The 18169-nt window shown below is 34.6% G+C and overlaps 1 protein-coding gene across 1 annotated transcript; it reads right to left on the bottom strand.

The window, feature by feature from the left end:
- Positions 1–778: 778 nt before the first annotated feature.
- On the bottom strand, positions 779–6010 carry LOC108325377 (transposon Ty3-G Gag-Pol polyprotein). The gene has a single exon (XM_017558447.2). The coding sequence runs from the start codon at positions 6008–6010 to the stop codon at positions 779–781; it is 5232 nt and encodes a 1743-aa protein (XP_017413936.2).
- Positions 6011–18169: the final 12159 nt, after the last annotated feature.

Genomic DNA, 18169 nt, shown 5'->3' with positions numbered 1-18169 from the left:
GTTTTAATTTTGATGTGTATTCTTGTGGCCGCCCGTCCAACATCTTGGATTTCTCAGATGTTGGTCGGACAGTCTTTTTGTAAATCCGGGCGCCTTTTAGCGCAAACGATTAATACACAGCTATTTCTTTCAATTTTATATGTTTGATAGAGTTGTGGCTTCATTCTTTGGACGGGGATGTTCTCCTTATTTTTAATTTTGGGATGTCATCCATGGTCCGGCTTTCGCTCCCACGGACGGCCACGTTTATTTTGCGAAACGAAGTAATTCTCGGAAGAATATTAAGTTACTTAAACGCTTGAGGACTTTCGTTGTTGTTTTTTAGGAGCGGACGATCCTCAATAGGGAGTTGTTCCCGGGAGAACACTCTAAGTTATTCCCGGAGGAAAACTTTCGCCTGTTTTGTGGGGCGGACGGTCCCCAATAGAGAGTTGTTCCCGGAAGAACACTCTAAGTTATTCCCGGAGGAAAACTTTCGCCTGTTTTGTGGGGCGGACGGTCCCTAATAGAGAGTTGTTCCCGGAAGAACACTCTAAGTTATTCCCGGAGGAAAACTTTCGCCTGTTTTGTGTGGCGGACGGTCCCCAATAGAGAGTTGTTCCCGGAAGAACACTCTAAGTTATTCCCGGAGGAAAACTTTCGCCTGTTTTGTGTGGCGGACGGTCCCCAATAGAGAGTTGTTCCTGACTGACTCTTTACCGAATGTAGTTGTTGGTGCGAGAATATCCTGTCATTCATTTATATGGGATAACTGTTCATGTCATTTACATCATACAAATTAGCTAAAATAGAACTTCAAGTGTGTGGCGTTCCAAGTATTAGGAATGGGACGTCCGCCCGTTTGCTCCAGTCTGTACGCCCCATTTCCTAGGGTCTCTGATATTCGATAAGGCCCCTCCCACTTAGCAGCAAGTTTTCCATGTGTCGGATTTCGGCGAGCATCCACTGCTTTTCTCCATACTAGGTCTCCCTCTTGGAAGCTCCTTGGTCGCACTTTGGAGTTATATTTCCTCTCAACCATACGTTTGCATGCTTCGGCTCTTAACGCCGCTCGATCGCGCCGTTCGTCTAAGGAGTCTAATTCAATCCTCAGCTCCCGGTCATTGAGGTGTAAGTCCTCAACTTGTCGTCTCAGGGACGGCTCCCCCAACTCGACCGGCAACATGGCGTCTGTGCCGTAAGTTAGGTTGAAAGGAGTTTCGCCAGTGGTCCCGTGAGGTGTGCATCTATACGCCCAGAGGACTTCGGGTAACTCGTCTACCCAGGCTCCCTTTCTCTCGCCTAAACGACGCTTGAGTTCTGAGACGATGGTCTTGTTCATTGCTTCGGCTTGACCGTTCGTCTGGGGGTGTTCGACCGAGCTGGTGATGCGCTTTATCCCCAGTCCTTTGAAGAATTCGGCGAGTTTCTTGTCAATGAACTGCCGGCCATTATCCGTGATGATGGATCGAGGGAGGCCGAAGCGACATATCAGTTTCCAACAGAACTTCTGGACCTGGGCGGCCGTAATGGTTGCCAAGGGCTCGGCCTCTACCCACTTGGTGAAGTAATCAACCGCCACCAAAAGGAACTTCTTCTGTGCGCGCCCTACAGGGAACGGTCCAACGATATCCATTCCCCATTGGGCGAACGGCCATGGGGAAGATATTGAATGTAAAGCGTGTGGCGGCAGGTGGGAATTGTTGGAGTGTTCTTGACAACGGATGCACTTTTGGACAAACACTCTGGTGTCTGCCTCCATGGTCGGCCAATAATATCCGGCTCTCAGCAGGCGGGCCTTCAACGTTCTCCAACCCGTATGGAGACCACAAACGCCGTTGTGAAGTTCGTCCATGACATAACGGGCCTCTTCGCTCCCTAAGCACTTGAGGAGGGGGGAGGAGAATCCTCTTCGGTACAAGTCATCCCCTATGACAAGGTAACGGGCGACTTTTTTGGCGTCATGAGGGGTAACCGTCCTTCCTTCGTCTTGGCGGGTCATGATTTCTCTGACTTCCATCCGCCAATCACTCCCTCCACCGGATACAGCCGAACATTCCACTGAGGGCTGGAGTAACACTTGTCTTACAATGGTAGTTAGTTGTCCCTTTTCTTTCCCGGAACTGAGTTTGGACAGTACGTCGGCCCTAGTGTTCTGTTCCCGGGGTATGTGTTGTATTGCAATTTTGTCGAAGTTTTTTACTAGCTCAGTTGCTTGCTGGAAGTAAGGCAGTAGTCGCTCCTCCCGGACCTGGAAATTGCCGTTCATCTGGCCAACCACTAGCTCTGAATCCGTGTGGCAAGTAACCCTCCTGGCACCCATATCTTTTGCGAGTTTGAGGCCGGCCACTAAGGCCTCATATTCGGCTTGATTATTGGAGACTTTGAATTTGAATATCAGGGAGTGTTCGAGTAAGAACCCATTGGGACCTTCAAGGACGATGCCGGCCCCACTGGCCGATTGGCCGGAGGCCCCGTCAACGTATAACCTCCATTCATCTTGATTGGAGGGGGGTAGTTCTGCTGCAAAATCTGCTAAGTGTTGGCCTTTGATCGACCCTCTGGGTTCATAACGCAGTCCAAACTCCGAAAGCTCCACCGCCCAAGCAACCATTCGTCCAGCCAAATCCGGCTTTCTCAAGATCTTGGAGATGGGAAAGTCGGTCCTGATTATCACCTGATGACTTTGGAAATAGGGGCGGAGTCTCCGGGACGCGTTTAGCAAAGCTAATGCCACCTTCTCTACCCTATGGTAGCGAGTTTCGGCGTCTAGAAGCGTTCGGCTAATGAAGTACACTAGCCTCGGCTGAGGCTGCTCTTGCAACAATACGACGCTAATGGCCGTTTCTGATACTCCCAGGAAAACGTGTAAGTCTGCTCCTGCCCCCGGGCGGTTCATGACCGGCGGGTTGACGAGGATAGTTTTCACATCTTGGAAAGCCCGCTCGCACTCGTCGTCCCACACGGGGCCAGCCCCCTTTTTCATCTTTCGCAAAATTGGTCTCACTCTTTCCGCCAGCTTGGGGATAAATCGTGACAAAGCGGTGAGACGTCCAATTAATCTCTGGATTTCTTTGAGCGTGGCGGGACTCTGCATCTGAAGTACCGCTCCACATTTGTCCGGGTTGGCTTCGATCCCTCGGGATGTCAACATGAAGCCCAAGAATTTCCCTGCCGCTACTCCAAATGTACATTTGGCGGGATTTAGGCGCATACCGAACTTCCGCACCTGGCGGAACACCTCCTCCAGGTCTCTAATATGCTCTTTCCCGGCCGAGGACCGGACTACCATATCGTCTACATAAACGTCCATACACCGGCCTATCTGCTCCCGAAAGATGCGGTCCATCAAGCGTTGGTACGTCGCCCCAGCGTTTTTCAGGCCGAATGGCATCACTTCATAGCAGAAGTTTGCTTTCTCCGTGATGAAGGCCGTCTTTTCAACGTCCGGCCCGTACATGGGTATTTGGTTATACCCGGAATAAGCATCTAAGAAACTTAACACTCGGTGTCCAGAAGCCCCGTCCACCAGGGCATCTATGCTAGGCAAGGGGTGGGAGTCTTTTGGACAAGCCTTGTTTAAGTCCGTGTAATCTGTACACATGCGCCACTTCCCACTTGCTTTTTTCACCATCACTACGTTAGCCAACCACGTAGTATATGTAACTTCTCGGACAAACCCAGCCTTCTTCAGCTTCCTCACCTCCTCCTGCACGGCCTGTCGTTTTTCGTCGCCCATCCTCCGCTTCTTCTGCGCGACCGGGCGGGCATCCTTAAAAAGCGAAAGCTTGTGGGTCATGACGGCAGGATGGATACCCGGCATATCGGCCGTCGTCCACGCGAATAGATCCCTATTGGTCCATAGGAGTGCTCTCAACTCCTTCTCCAGGTCGGGATCCATTTCTCTGGCGATGGCAGTCGTATGGGCGGGGTCCCTTCCTATTAAAACAGGCTGGGTGTCCCCCATTGGTTCCAGCCGGTCCTCAGTGTTCGTCCTGGGGTCAAGATCCGCCATTGCAACCTCCGAACCGATCGCTCTACGTTTTGACTGCCGGGTGTGCAACTTCAAACCCGCTGCGTAACACTCTCGGGCCGTCTTTTGGTCCGCCCGAACAGTACATATAGTCCCTTTTTCGGACGGATACTTCATTGTGAGGTGGGGCGTGGAAACGATTGCTCCGAACGCATTCAAACATGGTCGTCCGAGCAATACATTGTACGAGGTGTTAGCCTCGACTAGCAAGTATCGAATCCTCTTTTCCTCGCTAGATCGGCCGGTTCCCAGCCTTGTCCTCAATTCCACATACCCCCTGGTATCGACCCTTTCTCCTGCAAATCCCACGATCTGGCCATCGTAGGGGACGACAAGGTCCTCTGAGATGTCCATTTGCTGAAAAGTTTTCCAATACAAGATGTTGACCGAGCTCCCCTGGTCGACCAGAACTTTGCTGACTCCGTACCTGGCTATCTCGGCCGTTATGACCATCGGATCATCCTGGTCAGGATCTGGGGCATGAAAATCTTCATCCGAGAATGTGATAGGCGGCATGGTCCGCCGCGGTTTGTCCACCGAATTCACCGATTGGAGGGCTCGTATGTGGCGCTTCCGAGCAGAGGAGGATGACCCTCCCCCTGCGAACCCTCCTGAGATCGTGTTGATGTGCCCCCGCAGAGGGCGTTCTCGACTTCGGCTACGGCTTCGGCTTCGGCTTCGTCTCCTCTCTGATCGAGGTCGTTCGGTCCTTGTCGGTCTCGGCCTGTCCGAACGATATGCCGGTCGCTGAGTAGACCGGGTGGCCGTATGCGGAGGTCGCTCCTCGCGGACGTATTGCTTGAGCTTTCCCGCCTGGATAAGCTCCTCTATTTTATCCTTAAGGGCCGTGCATTCCTCCGTGGTGTGGCCCATGTTTCTGTGATAAGCGCAGTGCTTACTTCCATCCGCTCCCTTCGGAGTCTGGCATCCTTCCGGTTGGCGGATTAGGTCCGCGCTAAGCGCTTCCCTTAGAATCTTCTCCTTGGGTGCGTTCAAGGGAGTGTATTGCTGGAAACGAGGTCCTCTCTTTTGTTCTTTGTGTCTAAGGCCGGTCGGTCTTCCTGCCGAGGCACCATTCTTCCCTCCGTCTGCTCTATCGACCTTGGCCTCTTGGCTCTCCCTCCTATATGAGAGTTTCATCTCCTCCACCCTTATTTCGTCGGCTGCTCTTTCCCTTAATTCCTCCATCGTCTTGGGTGCTCGCCTGCAGACGCTATCCTTGAATGGTCCTGGTTTAAGAGCCGGCAGGACGTAGTGCAGGGCGAGCTCAGGTGTCAGGCTTTTTACACGCCGGACGGTCTTCTGGTACCTGTCCATGAATGTCCGCAGTGTCTCCTCTTTCCCCTGCTTGAGGGTCATCAACTCGAACACAGTCAAGTCTTGGGCGCTACTGGCCGCGAACTGTTTAATGAACAGCTGTTTTAAACCAGCGAAGTTCTCAATGGAGTTAGGAGGGAGGGTGTTGAACCATTCCAGCGCTTCATCCTCTAATGATAATGAGAATGCTCGGCACCAAATGGCGTCATTGCCCGTCCGGAACGCCATTGCGTTCGAGAACGTTTGGATGTGGGACGCAGGGTCAGTTGTCCCGTGGTACATTTTAAATTGCGGAGCCACAAATTGCTCCGAGATTTGGACGTTCATTATATTTTGGGTGAACGGCAGTAGCAAGGTGGATGAAGGTTCCGACTTCAATACCATCCGCCCATCCTCGACGGCGCTCTCCGCATGCACCGATTTGGCCTTACTTTCTTCCGCTTCAGACCCAGTAGGTCTCCAAGTTCTATCGCACTCGGTCTTAGTGGGCGGGTGGTCCCCCGCTATCGCCTTCCCTTTGTCCTTCCTTTGCTCCCCTTCAGCTATCCGCCCGACCTCTCGGGCTATTCGGGCTTCACAGTCGGCCTTCACGGCGGCTAGTTCGTCCTCATGCCGCTGCTGCATCTCATCCATCTTTTGCTGCAATACGCGAATCATTTCAACTGGATCGTCCATGCCCATGTTTCTTGTGGTCACCATTGAGTTTTTGAAATCACACGGCCCCACGGTGGGCGCCAAATGTTTCGGATGTGTAGGGCTGTGCAGTTCCAAACCTCCACGTCCTCCTGTCAATTTGTCCTGGTAGCTGATCTTCTATCTTGACTCTCCGTTCCTTCTTTCAATCCTGAGGGGCGGAGACCTGCAAAAGATTCTCCGATGCCAAAGTCAGTTTCAGAGCAAAGGCTTCTCTCAGGGATAGTAATCAATGTGCATTCAATGTAACCCCCCTACCACTCACCGTGGACCTGTATTTATAGTTTTCGCTATGGGCTCGGGATTAGTGAAAAGTTAATCACGGCCCAAAACAGCCCAATAGCCTCTAATTTCTACTTACCTTTAAACCAGGCTACTTTTCCTTAAGTCCTGCTGATTAGTGTTTTGGCGGGCGTGGGCGTCCGCCCATATAAAGTGAGCGTTCGTCTCACGCGCACGGAGATCCGCCCTTGTGGCGTCCGCCAATGTGGACATTTCCGTACGGCGTCCGGTTTTGCCGGTTATGTCCGCCCATGTGGACTTTTCCGTACGGCGTCCGGCCCTTGCGGGTACAGAAACAAAAACTATAAGTATGGGTTGATAATAACAAAATAAAAATGATTCTAAAAATATGATACTAGTTTTTGTTTAATGTGTGGTGAAATATTCAAAGCATGAGAAAAGAACATACTAACAAAAGTCAAAATCTATGTCTAGGGTTATTGAGAAACAAAGCACCCACGAGGACAAAATTGAAAAAATAATCACTTGATCATATTTTTTCTACTTATACAATAGTTCATAAAGTTTGAAACATGAACATAACCATGTACATGTATACATACCCACACATAAGACAAGCATACTATTAAAGTTTAACTAATTTTATTTAAATGTGTAATAATACTTATTGTAAGAAATATAACGTAAAACTATATATTTATAAATTATTCGATATCAGTTTCGTAATTCAACTGATCTTTTTAAATTAGATTTTAATATCATTTTAAAAAATAAATTTTAAAATTCACTTCACCTCCTTTCAGTAGTAGGCAATCTAACAGCAGCCAAAAACCCATATACAATGGTTTGGAGCAGTAAGAAAATGACAACAGTCACGTGCAATCGGCAGAGATTATGTCAGTGTCATGTCAAAGAGATGTGATACAAGATAACAGTGTAGGTTAGGGACAAATTTCGAAAAAATAAGAGAAGAAAAAAAGAAACAAAAATTATGACCCTCCATTTAAAAATAATAAATCCTCCAAAAGAGAAATTTCTACAAACTTAAAATTTTACATGGTCCTCAATCATTTAGAACAGTTACTGGGAATATATATATATAATTGTAAAATGATGTACGTGTCCCCTAACTTTAGGACCATTCCATAAGTTTTCGTGTTGGCCCAACCTAAACAATATCAATATATTCAAAACATTACAACCTTTTACCTTTTTCTTATCCAGGAACTAACCTTGTTTTGATGTTTGTTTTATCCTTAATTACCTTTTTTAACTTTTATGTTCCTGAATACTGTAATTGGTGGTACCATGAACATGTCGGTGGTGGAATAGCGAGTAGCTTCAAAAAGTGGATAACTCTTTGAGAATTATCCGGTATACATGTCTCACAAGTCTTAAAGATAAGATATTATTGACTTTTGGGCTTCTACTCTTTCTATCCATAATGTTCTTTTGCTAACTATTCTACCCTTCTTAATTATTGTTATCAATAATCTTTGTATTATTTTATTTAATTATTATTGTTGTTAATAATTCATTTAGTATCTGTTATCTATTGGTACCTCCACTAATCTTACTCTGTTGGTCATTTCTTTCTTTTTATGTGTAGATTTTCAAATCAAGATAATACAGGTAGGGAAGCATAATCTTAATACGAATAATATACTACCTTCACACCATTGCACAACTTTCTTTTAAACATTTTCGTATATTCATAAATCTTATAACCTTTTCACGTTTAATATTCTTAGAAACATTGCATTCCAAAATGTTGATTTTTTTAAACATTACCACGAGAAGCTATTTGCATTTCATTATAAAATAACTATTGGTTAAATAAATTTTTGTATTAAAATAAGATATAACCATTATTTTGATATTACGTATTAATATACATACAAGAAAATAAATCGAAAATATAAAATTAGGCTTGAGCTTTACATTCTACTCAAATAAACAACAACTAATTCACCCTTAAATCCCCTCAAATTCATCCATTTACTCCCTCCCAATTCATCTTCCCAAGTGAACACACCCTTAGTGTCTTTTTATTCAAAAGACCATGCTAGACATTACTAAATAAATATATAAATATATATATATATATATATATATATATATATATATATATATATATATATATATATATATATATATAAGCCATCATGGATGAAACCAAGCCCATAAACAAATGTTTTCAATTAAAACTAAGCTCTATTAAGAAAAAAAAAGATCAAACTAATATTAGAGGATAAAATAGAATACCATTTAAAATCTTCTTTATTTATTAAACTCAAATTATCCAATTTATCAGCACAATAATTTATTTCCCTAAAAATATATAGAATTCTAAACTCTACACCTGTACATTAAACATTTTCTCTATCCACCAAAGATCTGTATGTTGAGAAAAAAAATTGCACACCAAAACTGCATTCCAATTAGAGACGCATAACCTCTCATTCTAAACATACTCAATGATATATATAACTCTCATAAACTTCATATAAAGAGAATTTTACAAATCCAAAAAATTAGAAAAATTACCAACATGTTTTTCTTTGCTACATCTAAAAATATCACCACAAAAAGACAAGTTTATATAAAATTTCCTTGCATCATCAATATTTAATTTAATCTAATAACTATGTAAAAATTTCCAAATTACCTGGATTAAAAATGAAGAAGCATGAGAACAAACTTATATACCAAAAAATGTTAACACCTTAAAATCTTATTGTTTACACGTGTATATATATTAGTTTCTTGAAATGTCACACATTGTTGCTTTCTTTATGATAATAAAAACGTAAAATATTTAACTAAAAAATATTTAGTATAATGCTTATGAAAATATTCTTTAAAATTTATATTAAAGTTATAAAAAAATGTGTGCATAAAAAGCACATATATAAAAAAAATCATAATATGTTTTTCCTTTAAAAAACTACTGTAGTTCTTTGTATATTATAACATTGTTAATTATTATATATAATATCGTACAATTCTTTAATTTAAATTGTAATTTTATGTTAATAATACGACTAATAAAATATTTCATGAAATATCACCACTTACTATAATATGTGAAACTCGAATTGAAGTATGACATCAATAACATATGCATTATCGTAGGTAATTCTTGTTTTTTATTCGCAAGTGTCATAAAAAGCCGAGAAAAACTATCTCAATTTTGTCATTATTTTAGCTTATTACTTACTAACTCTATACCTTTATTTTAGTAGATTATATTAAATAATCTCACCATGTTTTCAGGGCTCAAATTGTTTTTCCAAACATAACTCATTTATTAAAGTCTCGAGACAATAAAATGAAAATATAAAATAATGATATATATAATTAAATAGTAGCTCAATCAATACAACTTTTAATTTCCCTGGCCAACTGATGTAACTAATGCCTCCAATTTATCTTAATTTTAGATGTTGCTATATATTATCACGTGAAAGATTATATATACATTACTGTTTATTCGTTCATTTAGTTTTTAATAAGCCAATAATATCTTATTAAAGTTTATAAAATATTTATGAAAATAACCATATCATATTTTAATGACAAAATTATCAATATCGTGGGAACTTAATAAAAACTGTTATCACATTCTTCAACGCTCAATAAAAACTGTTTATCGTAATGCTCTATAGAAAATTCCGCTGCAACCTAATTATTTGTGAAATCACATTCTTCAACGCTCAATAAAATAAGAGAAAGAAAGCAGAATAAATGATATAATAGAATTAACGAAACAACCACAATCATTTATAGAAAGATTCTTTTGCCTCCAAAGAATAAATCTCATTTTCTGAATCATTGACTTCCACACCTTTTCCATACCTACATGAATAAACTGAAAAACAAAAAAAAGGTCTTAAAATTTGAAACAATATTTAACCACGATCTTCCTTACACAACAACTCCAGAACTTGTATCAAAATTTACCTTAAATCTGAAAACAACATCAAACACCAAAACAAGAATACAAGTTACTAATCTTAATTTAAATCTGACATATGACATAGAACATGTTCTGTTTCCATGCTTGTTGCATTTAAAAATCTGTGAGTGGATACATTTGTATAATAATGAAATTTGCATAAAAAGATGAGAGATTCGGAGTAAATGATTGGCCATGTGAGATATAAGCGACAAATTGTATACCATTGGTGGATGAGATGAGATGAGATGAAGATCATCCATACACACTATCCAAAGTAAGAGGAAAGATATGCCACATACCCCAATTCAAGTTTTTTTTAAAAAACTAATATAAATTTATATTTATTTAACACATTATAAAAATAAAATTATCATAAACAAATAAATATTTGTATTTTTTCAAAGTTATTGTATTGGACTTACTTATAAGATAGATTTATATTTATTTACAATTGAAATTTATTAATCGATGTAAGACTTTAATAATATTAATAAATAAATAACATTTTTATGTGTCTATAAACAATTAACAAGAGATTAAAATTAAAACAGTATCACATTGAACAGAACGGCCAATATTTATTTATTTTTTATTGTTTTTGGTGAACAGTTACAGTATAAAGAAATTGTGGTCACTGATCCAAAGCAAAACATTTTCGTACACGACACTCACCTTGATGCGCTAGAAGATGGTATGCTACAACAACAAAACACAAGAGGTCCAATGTTCAAGATTAATATAATTTATTTATTTTTTCATAATTTATTCTTTCATTTACAAAAAAAATAATTATATATATATATTCTCGTTTTCGTTGGCTAATAGAAACAAAAGGAAGAAATATTATCTTCTTTTTTTCAGAAAAGAAGGAAAAAATTGTTTGCATACATATGGCAAAGCATTATATTTTATATAGCATATGGTTCGTCGTAACAAAAATGTAATTAATTATTATTCTATATATAACAATAAACCACCACTCGTTTACTTTTAATGCTTCTTTTAAATATATTTTTTACCTTTAAAAGTTGGCAAGTTGCGAGTCATTAATTAATTAATTAGGATTATTAGCAGGTTAGAAGATTCCTATTAAGTTATTTGCCAGATACTGACAAAACACTTTATTGACTATTAAGATTACACATTACCATTTTACGCCAATCGATAATTTTCAATATTAGATTATTAGAAGAATTTATTTGATTTTACTTTATATATATATATATATATATATATATATATATATATATATATATATATATATATATATATATATATATAATCAAAAAGAGATTAAAGTCTAATAAATATTTTAAGTAATGAATGGTGTAGAGGGTGATCTTCAATCTACATTTATTCTTTCATTCAAAATAAAGGGCCTAATATACAAATAATTCAACTATTTAAATCTTATTCATTCATAATCATACTATATATATATATATATTACTTTAAGTTTATTTTAACATGTTCGTTTCAAAATTAAATTTATATTTCTAAATTTTAAATTTGATCCAATTATTTAAATTAAAATTATATATTTTTATAATTTTAGAAAACTAAAATTGTTCATTTGAAATATTTTTATTTTAACCTTTTGCTTTTGGTTCAGTATCTTTTACTTCATTTACAAAATGTCCGTTTGAATTCAACATTATTCATTACATAAATTATTATTTATCTTTTAATTATTGATATTAAAGAAAATAAGAAGATTTTAGTAAATAATAAAGATAGACAAATAGATAAAGCTTTTATACGTGTTCCCGATACCATAAAATCAACAAATAATTTTTTTTTAAATATTTAAATATTAAGAAAAAAGTAATGCATAAATAAAGAAAGAAAGAAAAACTTCAACTAGAATCATCAAACGTTTGTATCCTCGTAATCATCATGTTATTAATTATTCTATATGATAATTTTCTCTCTCAAATTAATAATTTAATTTTAAAATATCTTTTAATTATTTATACCAAAATATAACAGCTAAAATAATTCAAATAAAAAATTATTAAATATAATAGTTTTATTTCATTTCGATCCTAAATCTATTGAATAATATCGTTAAAGTCAATTATATATATCTGAGATAACATGTGATGATATTATTGAATATGATCGAAACAAATGAATTATCATCTCAAAGATTGAATAAAATGACTTGTCAGATTTGAATTTCATGCTGTGTTTTTATGGATTATGTTTTCAAAATATATTAATAATTACAAATTTTGAAATTTAAAATATATTAAAAAAATTTAAGGTAGTATATACTCAGAAAAATCACAAAAAGAATAACCGAAGGAAAAATCCAAAATACTATATTCATGATCCACACACCACTGCCAAAATTGGACCCCCTGATTATTACGTTTCTCCAACTATTCAACACGTGTAGATCATTGGAAATATTAAATGTAAACTGTCTTTTTTTTTTCGAAATAACAGAAAAAAGAAAAAAAGTATTCTGAGTATATATATATATAAAGTTCTTACCACGATATTCACTATGTAAAACAAGAAGTATTCGCATATATTTAAGATGGGAAAACCAGAGTTTCTTCAACCATAACATTGTCTCTAACTGAGTTATGTATTATTATCACAATTACATTATATTATACACACAATCAAATAGAATAAAATAGGATAAATAATTATATAAAATCATACCAAATTATTTAACAGTTATATAAAACACATTGTTGTCTAATAAGAAAATCGAACTAAATATTTTAAAGATTAAATAATTTCTTGAAGATAATTGTTCACTTTAATCTATTTAAAAATATTCTAAACACACAAAATAAATAATCTCTTGTCTAGTAATTAAGTCCTATGTATTTATAATAAAGTTAAAAGATGATTTTTGCATGTAAGATGAAATATTAGCACATTACATCACAAAAGTTATTGACCATGACATTGCATAACATAAGTGTGACACGGTCGAAAGATCAAAGTTGCAACTTCGAAACATAATTTAAAAGTTGTACTATGTTCAAACCAAGACCAAATGTCAAACCAACATGTTTTTTCACATTCACCTGGTTTATTTATTTTTTATCTAATTGAAATGTTGATTATTTGTGCTACTAAATTCAATTAATGTAACAGTTAATTGTGGCATTTGGGGAAATAATTCCAAAAAATAGTACCTATTCATAATTATTTTTATATTTGAGGTAAAAAGACAATGTTTTGCAAGATGTTACATCACAAATTTCTGCTCTTAGAAAATCAAACATTATTCTAAACAAAACTTACTCTTATCTTATAATCTGTAAAATACAAGACTTAAACTACTACGTACAATGATACAAAATTCAATTTTGTTTAATAAATTTAATCAAATTTGTAAGACCTAAATATATCCAATAAACAAAGGATTAAATGTTTTTGTTCTTAAATTTTGATGCAAAATTATAATTTATTCATGTTTCAAATTTTAATATAGTTTGGATCTCAAATATTAAAAATAAATAGATATAGTTCTTTTATTTCAACTGTTTTAAAAAAATTTAACATGTCAAACAATATTTTGGACTGACATTAAAATTATTTATACAATTTCACATGTTTTCTGTAAGACCCATGAAAAATATTTATAGTAAATTTTAGCATTTTATTAGTAATAATAATTTTAGTGGATAGAAAAATGTAAATTTTGGATATAAAATTATAGTAATTTTAGAAGGAGATGTTCAAATTTTTGGTAACTTATTTAGTAAATTTTTTAAATTGAATAGTAAAAAGTGAATAGTAAATAGTAAAAAGTGAATAGTAAAAATAAATTTTCAGCATGAGGATTTCTTAGCATGGAAGAAAGTAGTAGGTAGAAATTAGGATCAGATTTGGTGAGAAAATGATTGAAATATTATTTTTAAATAATATTAAAATAATAAATAATATTAAAATATTAATGAATAGTAAATTTTTTTTTTACTATAAATAGCCATAGGAGGGAAGGGTATTTTGCACCAAGAGAAGAGGAATCAAGTGAGAGCTTGAGAAATAGAGAAGAAAGAGTTAGGGAGAAATTTTTAGTTGCAAGAAGAGTAGAGGTTCTGAAGGGTTTCGGGGGAAACAAATTCGGAGCAGGAGATTAAGTTTGGAATAGAGGTAGGGGAGCTAATTTTTCTAAGATTTTATATTATGATTTAGTACTGTTTTATTACTATTCATGTCTTGAAATTATGTATGAATATTGTTAATGCTTACTGTATGTTTATCTATATTGATATTCGGTGTAAATATTATATGCTGTTGTTTTGAATCTGTTAATAAGAAATTTGTTAAAAACTAGTTGAGGAACACTTTGGCTAAGGAAAGACTTGGTACTTAAGTTGTCCATTGTGACGCACCTCTCTTTCCTGGAAGTCTACTCGACAGGTTTTTAACTTAAATCTTATGTACAGATTATGTACTGTTAAATTATCATGTAATATATCTTGTTGGAATATATTCAGTTTGTATGATTTCTGAAATGATTGAAGTTTATTTGATTTGAATTTATGCATCTAAACATGTATGAGTATTACGGGGAAATGTCGTAAGGGTATAATATGAGTCGAGGAATGTGAGTATGGTATGAGTATCGCGGAGAGATTCTGTAATGTCATGGTATGTGTATGAGGATTATGGGTAGATTTCGTAATGGTATAATATGAGTTAAGGAATGTGAGCATGGTATGAGTTTCGTGGAGAGATTCTGTAATGTCATGGTATGTGCGTATATGTTGATGTTGAGGGTCATGAAGTTGGAGGTTATCCTGATACTCTAATAATCATTCAGTCTCAAGTAGAGAATGATGAATTATGTGGTGAGAGGGGCAGGAGGTCCTGGTCTATGTGCCGGTTTAGGACATAGTGAGGGGACTAACCTTGTGAATGGTATGGAGGGCAGAATGTCCTGGTCTATGTGCCGGTTTAGGACATAGTGAGGGGACTAACCTTGTAAATGGTATGGAGGGCAGAATGTCCTGGTCTATGTGCCGGTTTTGGACATAGTGAGGGGACTAAGAATGACATCACAAGTGAAAAACCTTCCGTTGTATCGCTCATCAACATATCGTTGGGATAAGTGCCTATTGAATATCGTGGGGATAAGTGCCTATTGGGTATTGTGGAATGAGTGTTTATTTGGGTATTGTGGGATGAGTGTTTATTGGGTATTGTGGAATAAGTGTTTATTGGATATTGTGGGATGAGTGTTTATTGGGCATTATGGAATGAATGTCTATTGGGTATTATGGTATTTATTGGGTATTGTGGGACGAGTGTCTAATAGGAATTGTGGTACGATGGTATGAGGGTGTCTGACATAATTATTATATGATGTTTGTATCGAAGTAATTATGCATGTCTTATAAATGATTTGTTGCATGTTAGCTCACCCTACTTGTTTGTGTTTTGTGTTTGGGTATGTGCGATGATCGTATAATTCGTTATACGGGAGCAGATGAAGGAATGTCGCCTCACATAGTACCAAGGAAAGGGAGGAGTAGAAGAACTATAATTAGAATCTTTTTACATGTATAGACTTATATCAACTAGGAAATTTTAAAGGGTGAGATTATGGAATGTTACCGTAAATGTAATGTTAATTATCAAGTGTGAAAATTTGGGATGTTACATTAATATGTGAAAAGTTGGGATGTTACGTTAATGTGAGAATTTGGGATGTTACATTTTCTTTCAAATGTCACTTTAAAACACTGTTTAACATACAAATTTCTTTTAAAAATAATTAAAAAGACAATATTTGTTCACTTTTAAAGTTTGAAACCAAAACATATGAAAATTTGATAGAGATGAATTATAATTTTGCATCTAAATTTAAAAATTACAAATATATTTAATCCATAAAATTAAATTACCTGTTAATAGCATTTGTAATACATTTTTTAAGCCATTTTTCAAAATATAATAACAATTTCGAAAATGTGTGGTTGTCTTTTTAAAGTGATGTTTTATTTTAATTAATAACTAAAAAGAGAATAAATATATATTTTATATATCATGAATATAATAAGATTTAATTTTAATTATCAAAGCATATTTCATGAATCATGGTAATTAAAAATTACAATTTTAATAAATGTATTTAAATCTAAAATGATATATATATATATATATATATATATATATATATATATATATATATATATATATATATACACACACACACTTGATGCTTAATTGTAAGGTTTAATTACGTTTAAATCCCCTGATAAAGCTTAGTATTTTAATTGAGTTGCTGTTAAGTTTTGTTGGATTATTGAGTATTAATAAAATTTATTTTTTATTTTAACTAGGTAACGTGATTGTTATTTTACCCTTTCATGTTATCTTAATTTTCTCCACATATTATTAAATAATATAATTTTGTAGTTAACATCATTATTATTGGATGATGATAAACAAAAACAAATAGAAAAACAAAACCCTAGCATTTGATACTATGATCTTATAAGATGCAGTACAAAATCCAAATAGAAAAATGTTTTTTTAATAACTTTTTTTAATAACTTTTTTATAACAATTTGTAATATAATGATTAAAATATCATAGCACTGTGATTCGTGCACAATTTCAACCTCGCCTTTGCTTCACAGTCTTTGAATATTGTATTTTTATTTTTATTTTTTATGTTGAACTTTGCTCTTTTTTTTAGCAGTCTTCCCAACATCGTATATATGTCTATTCATTTTTGTTTACTTTCATTCAACAATAAAAGTCATATGTGAGTTTAACCACAAATTTATGTCCTTTAAATACTAATACTAATACTATAAAAAAAATTAAATCCATTATCTAATCATAAATTATTATCATTATTGATATTAATACTTTATGTGTGTGTGTGGTAACTTACAATAATAGTCTTAAAATTTACATTTCGAATTTATGTAATTTATGATAGTATAGAATTAATTATGTATTCAATATATAAACTTTAAAATTAAATTGTCTAAAAATATATAAGTATGTATTTTATATTACTTGCATAATATTTTTTAATTTTATTTATCGTAATAAAAATAATTACATATTTTCTATTTTAGTTTGTTCTTTTTTTATTATATTAGAAATTACAATAACACTATGTGACATTTATTTTATATAGTCTAATTTTTAATTATTATTTAAGAGATAATCATATTATACTTGAAATTAAATAAAACATAAATATGATCTTAAAAAATGTATTGATGTTACAATTTTTACACCATATATTTCATATCTTATTTCATGAGAAGAATAATAAATGTGAAAATTTTTACACCATGTATTCAATCTTTATTGTATGAAACAAAAGTGAGGGTTAATGAATTTGTGCATTAAAACGTTATTAGATAATTAGTAATATGCGGAAAGGATTTGAAATATTTGATACATACATTTACTTTAAATGATATATTTTTTTTCAAACACAAACAATGACAAAAGAAAATGAGACAAATATCATATAAAGTCATAACTATCAAAATAGATAAACATTTTATTAAATTTATAAAAACATATCATATCGAATATAAAACTTACTCATTTAAATTTGTAAGGTCATAAATTCAATTATAATAATAAATATTTATTTAAATAAATTTTATGAAAATATCATATTTATTTTCCATAATTAACCAAATAAAATAATAAATATTTGAAACAACCAAACAATATAAATAAACAAATCAATACACAACTAAATATAAGTATAAACAAATAAACATGATTAATACACAGTTAAATATAAATCTAAATAAATAAATGAACAAACCAACGTAACTAAACTTAGATACGTACAAATAAACAAAGACCAATCCATAATTAGAAGTAAACTTAAAAGTAGATATAAATAAAATAAATTAAAAATCAATAACCAAAAATAATGTAAATAAATAAGATGAAGTTAAAAACATCTTATTATATAAATATAA

Source organism: Vigna angularis, chromosome 1, assembly GCF_016808095.1.
Source record: "Vigna angularis cultivar LongXiaoDou No.4 chromosome 1, ASM1680809v1, whole genome shotgun sequence".
Taxonomy (NCBI): Eukaryota; Viridiplantae; Streptophyta; class Magnoliopsida; order Fabales; family Fabaceae; genus Vigna; species Vigna angularis.
The sequence above is the reverse complement of the archived record's forward strand: the minus strand, read 5'-3'. Positions and strand labels throughout refer to the sequence as shown.

Excerpts from the sequence above, each read along its gene's own strand:
- LOC108325377 (XM_017558447.2), bottom strand. The coding sequence starts at position 6,010 with ATGGGCATGGACGATCCAGTTGAAATGATTCGCGTATTGCAGCAAAAG.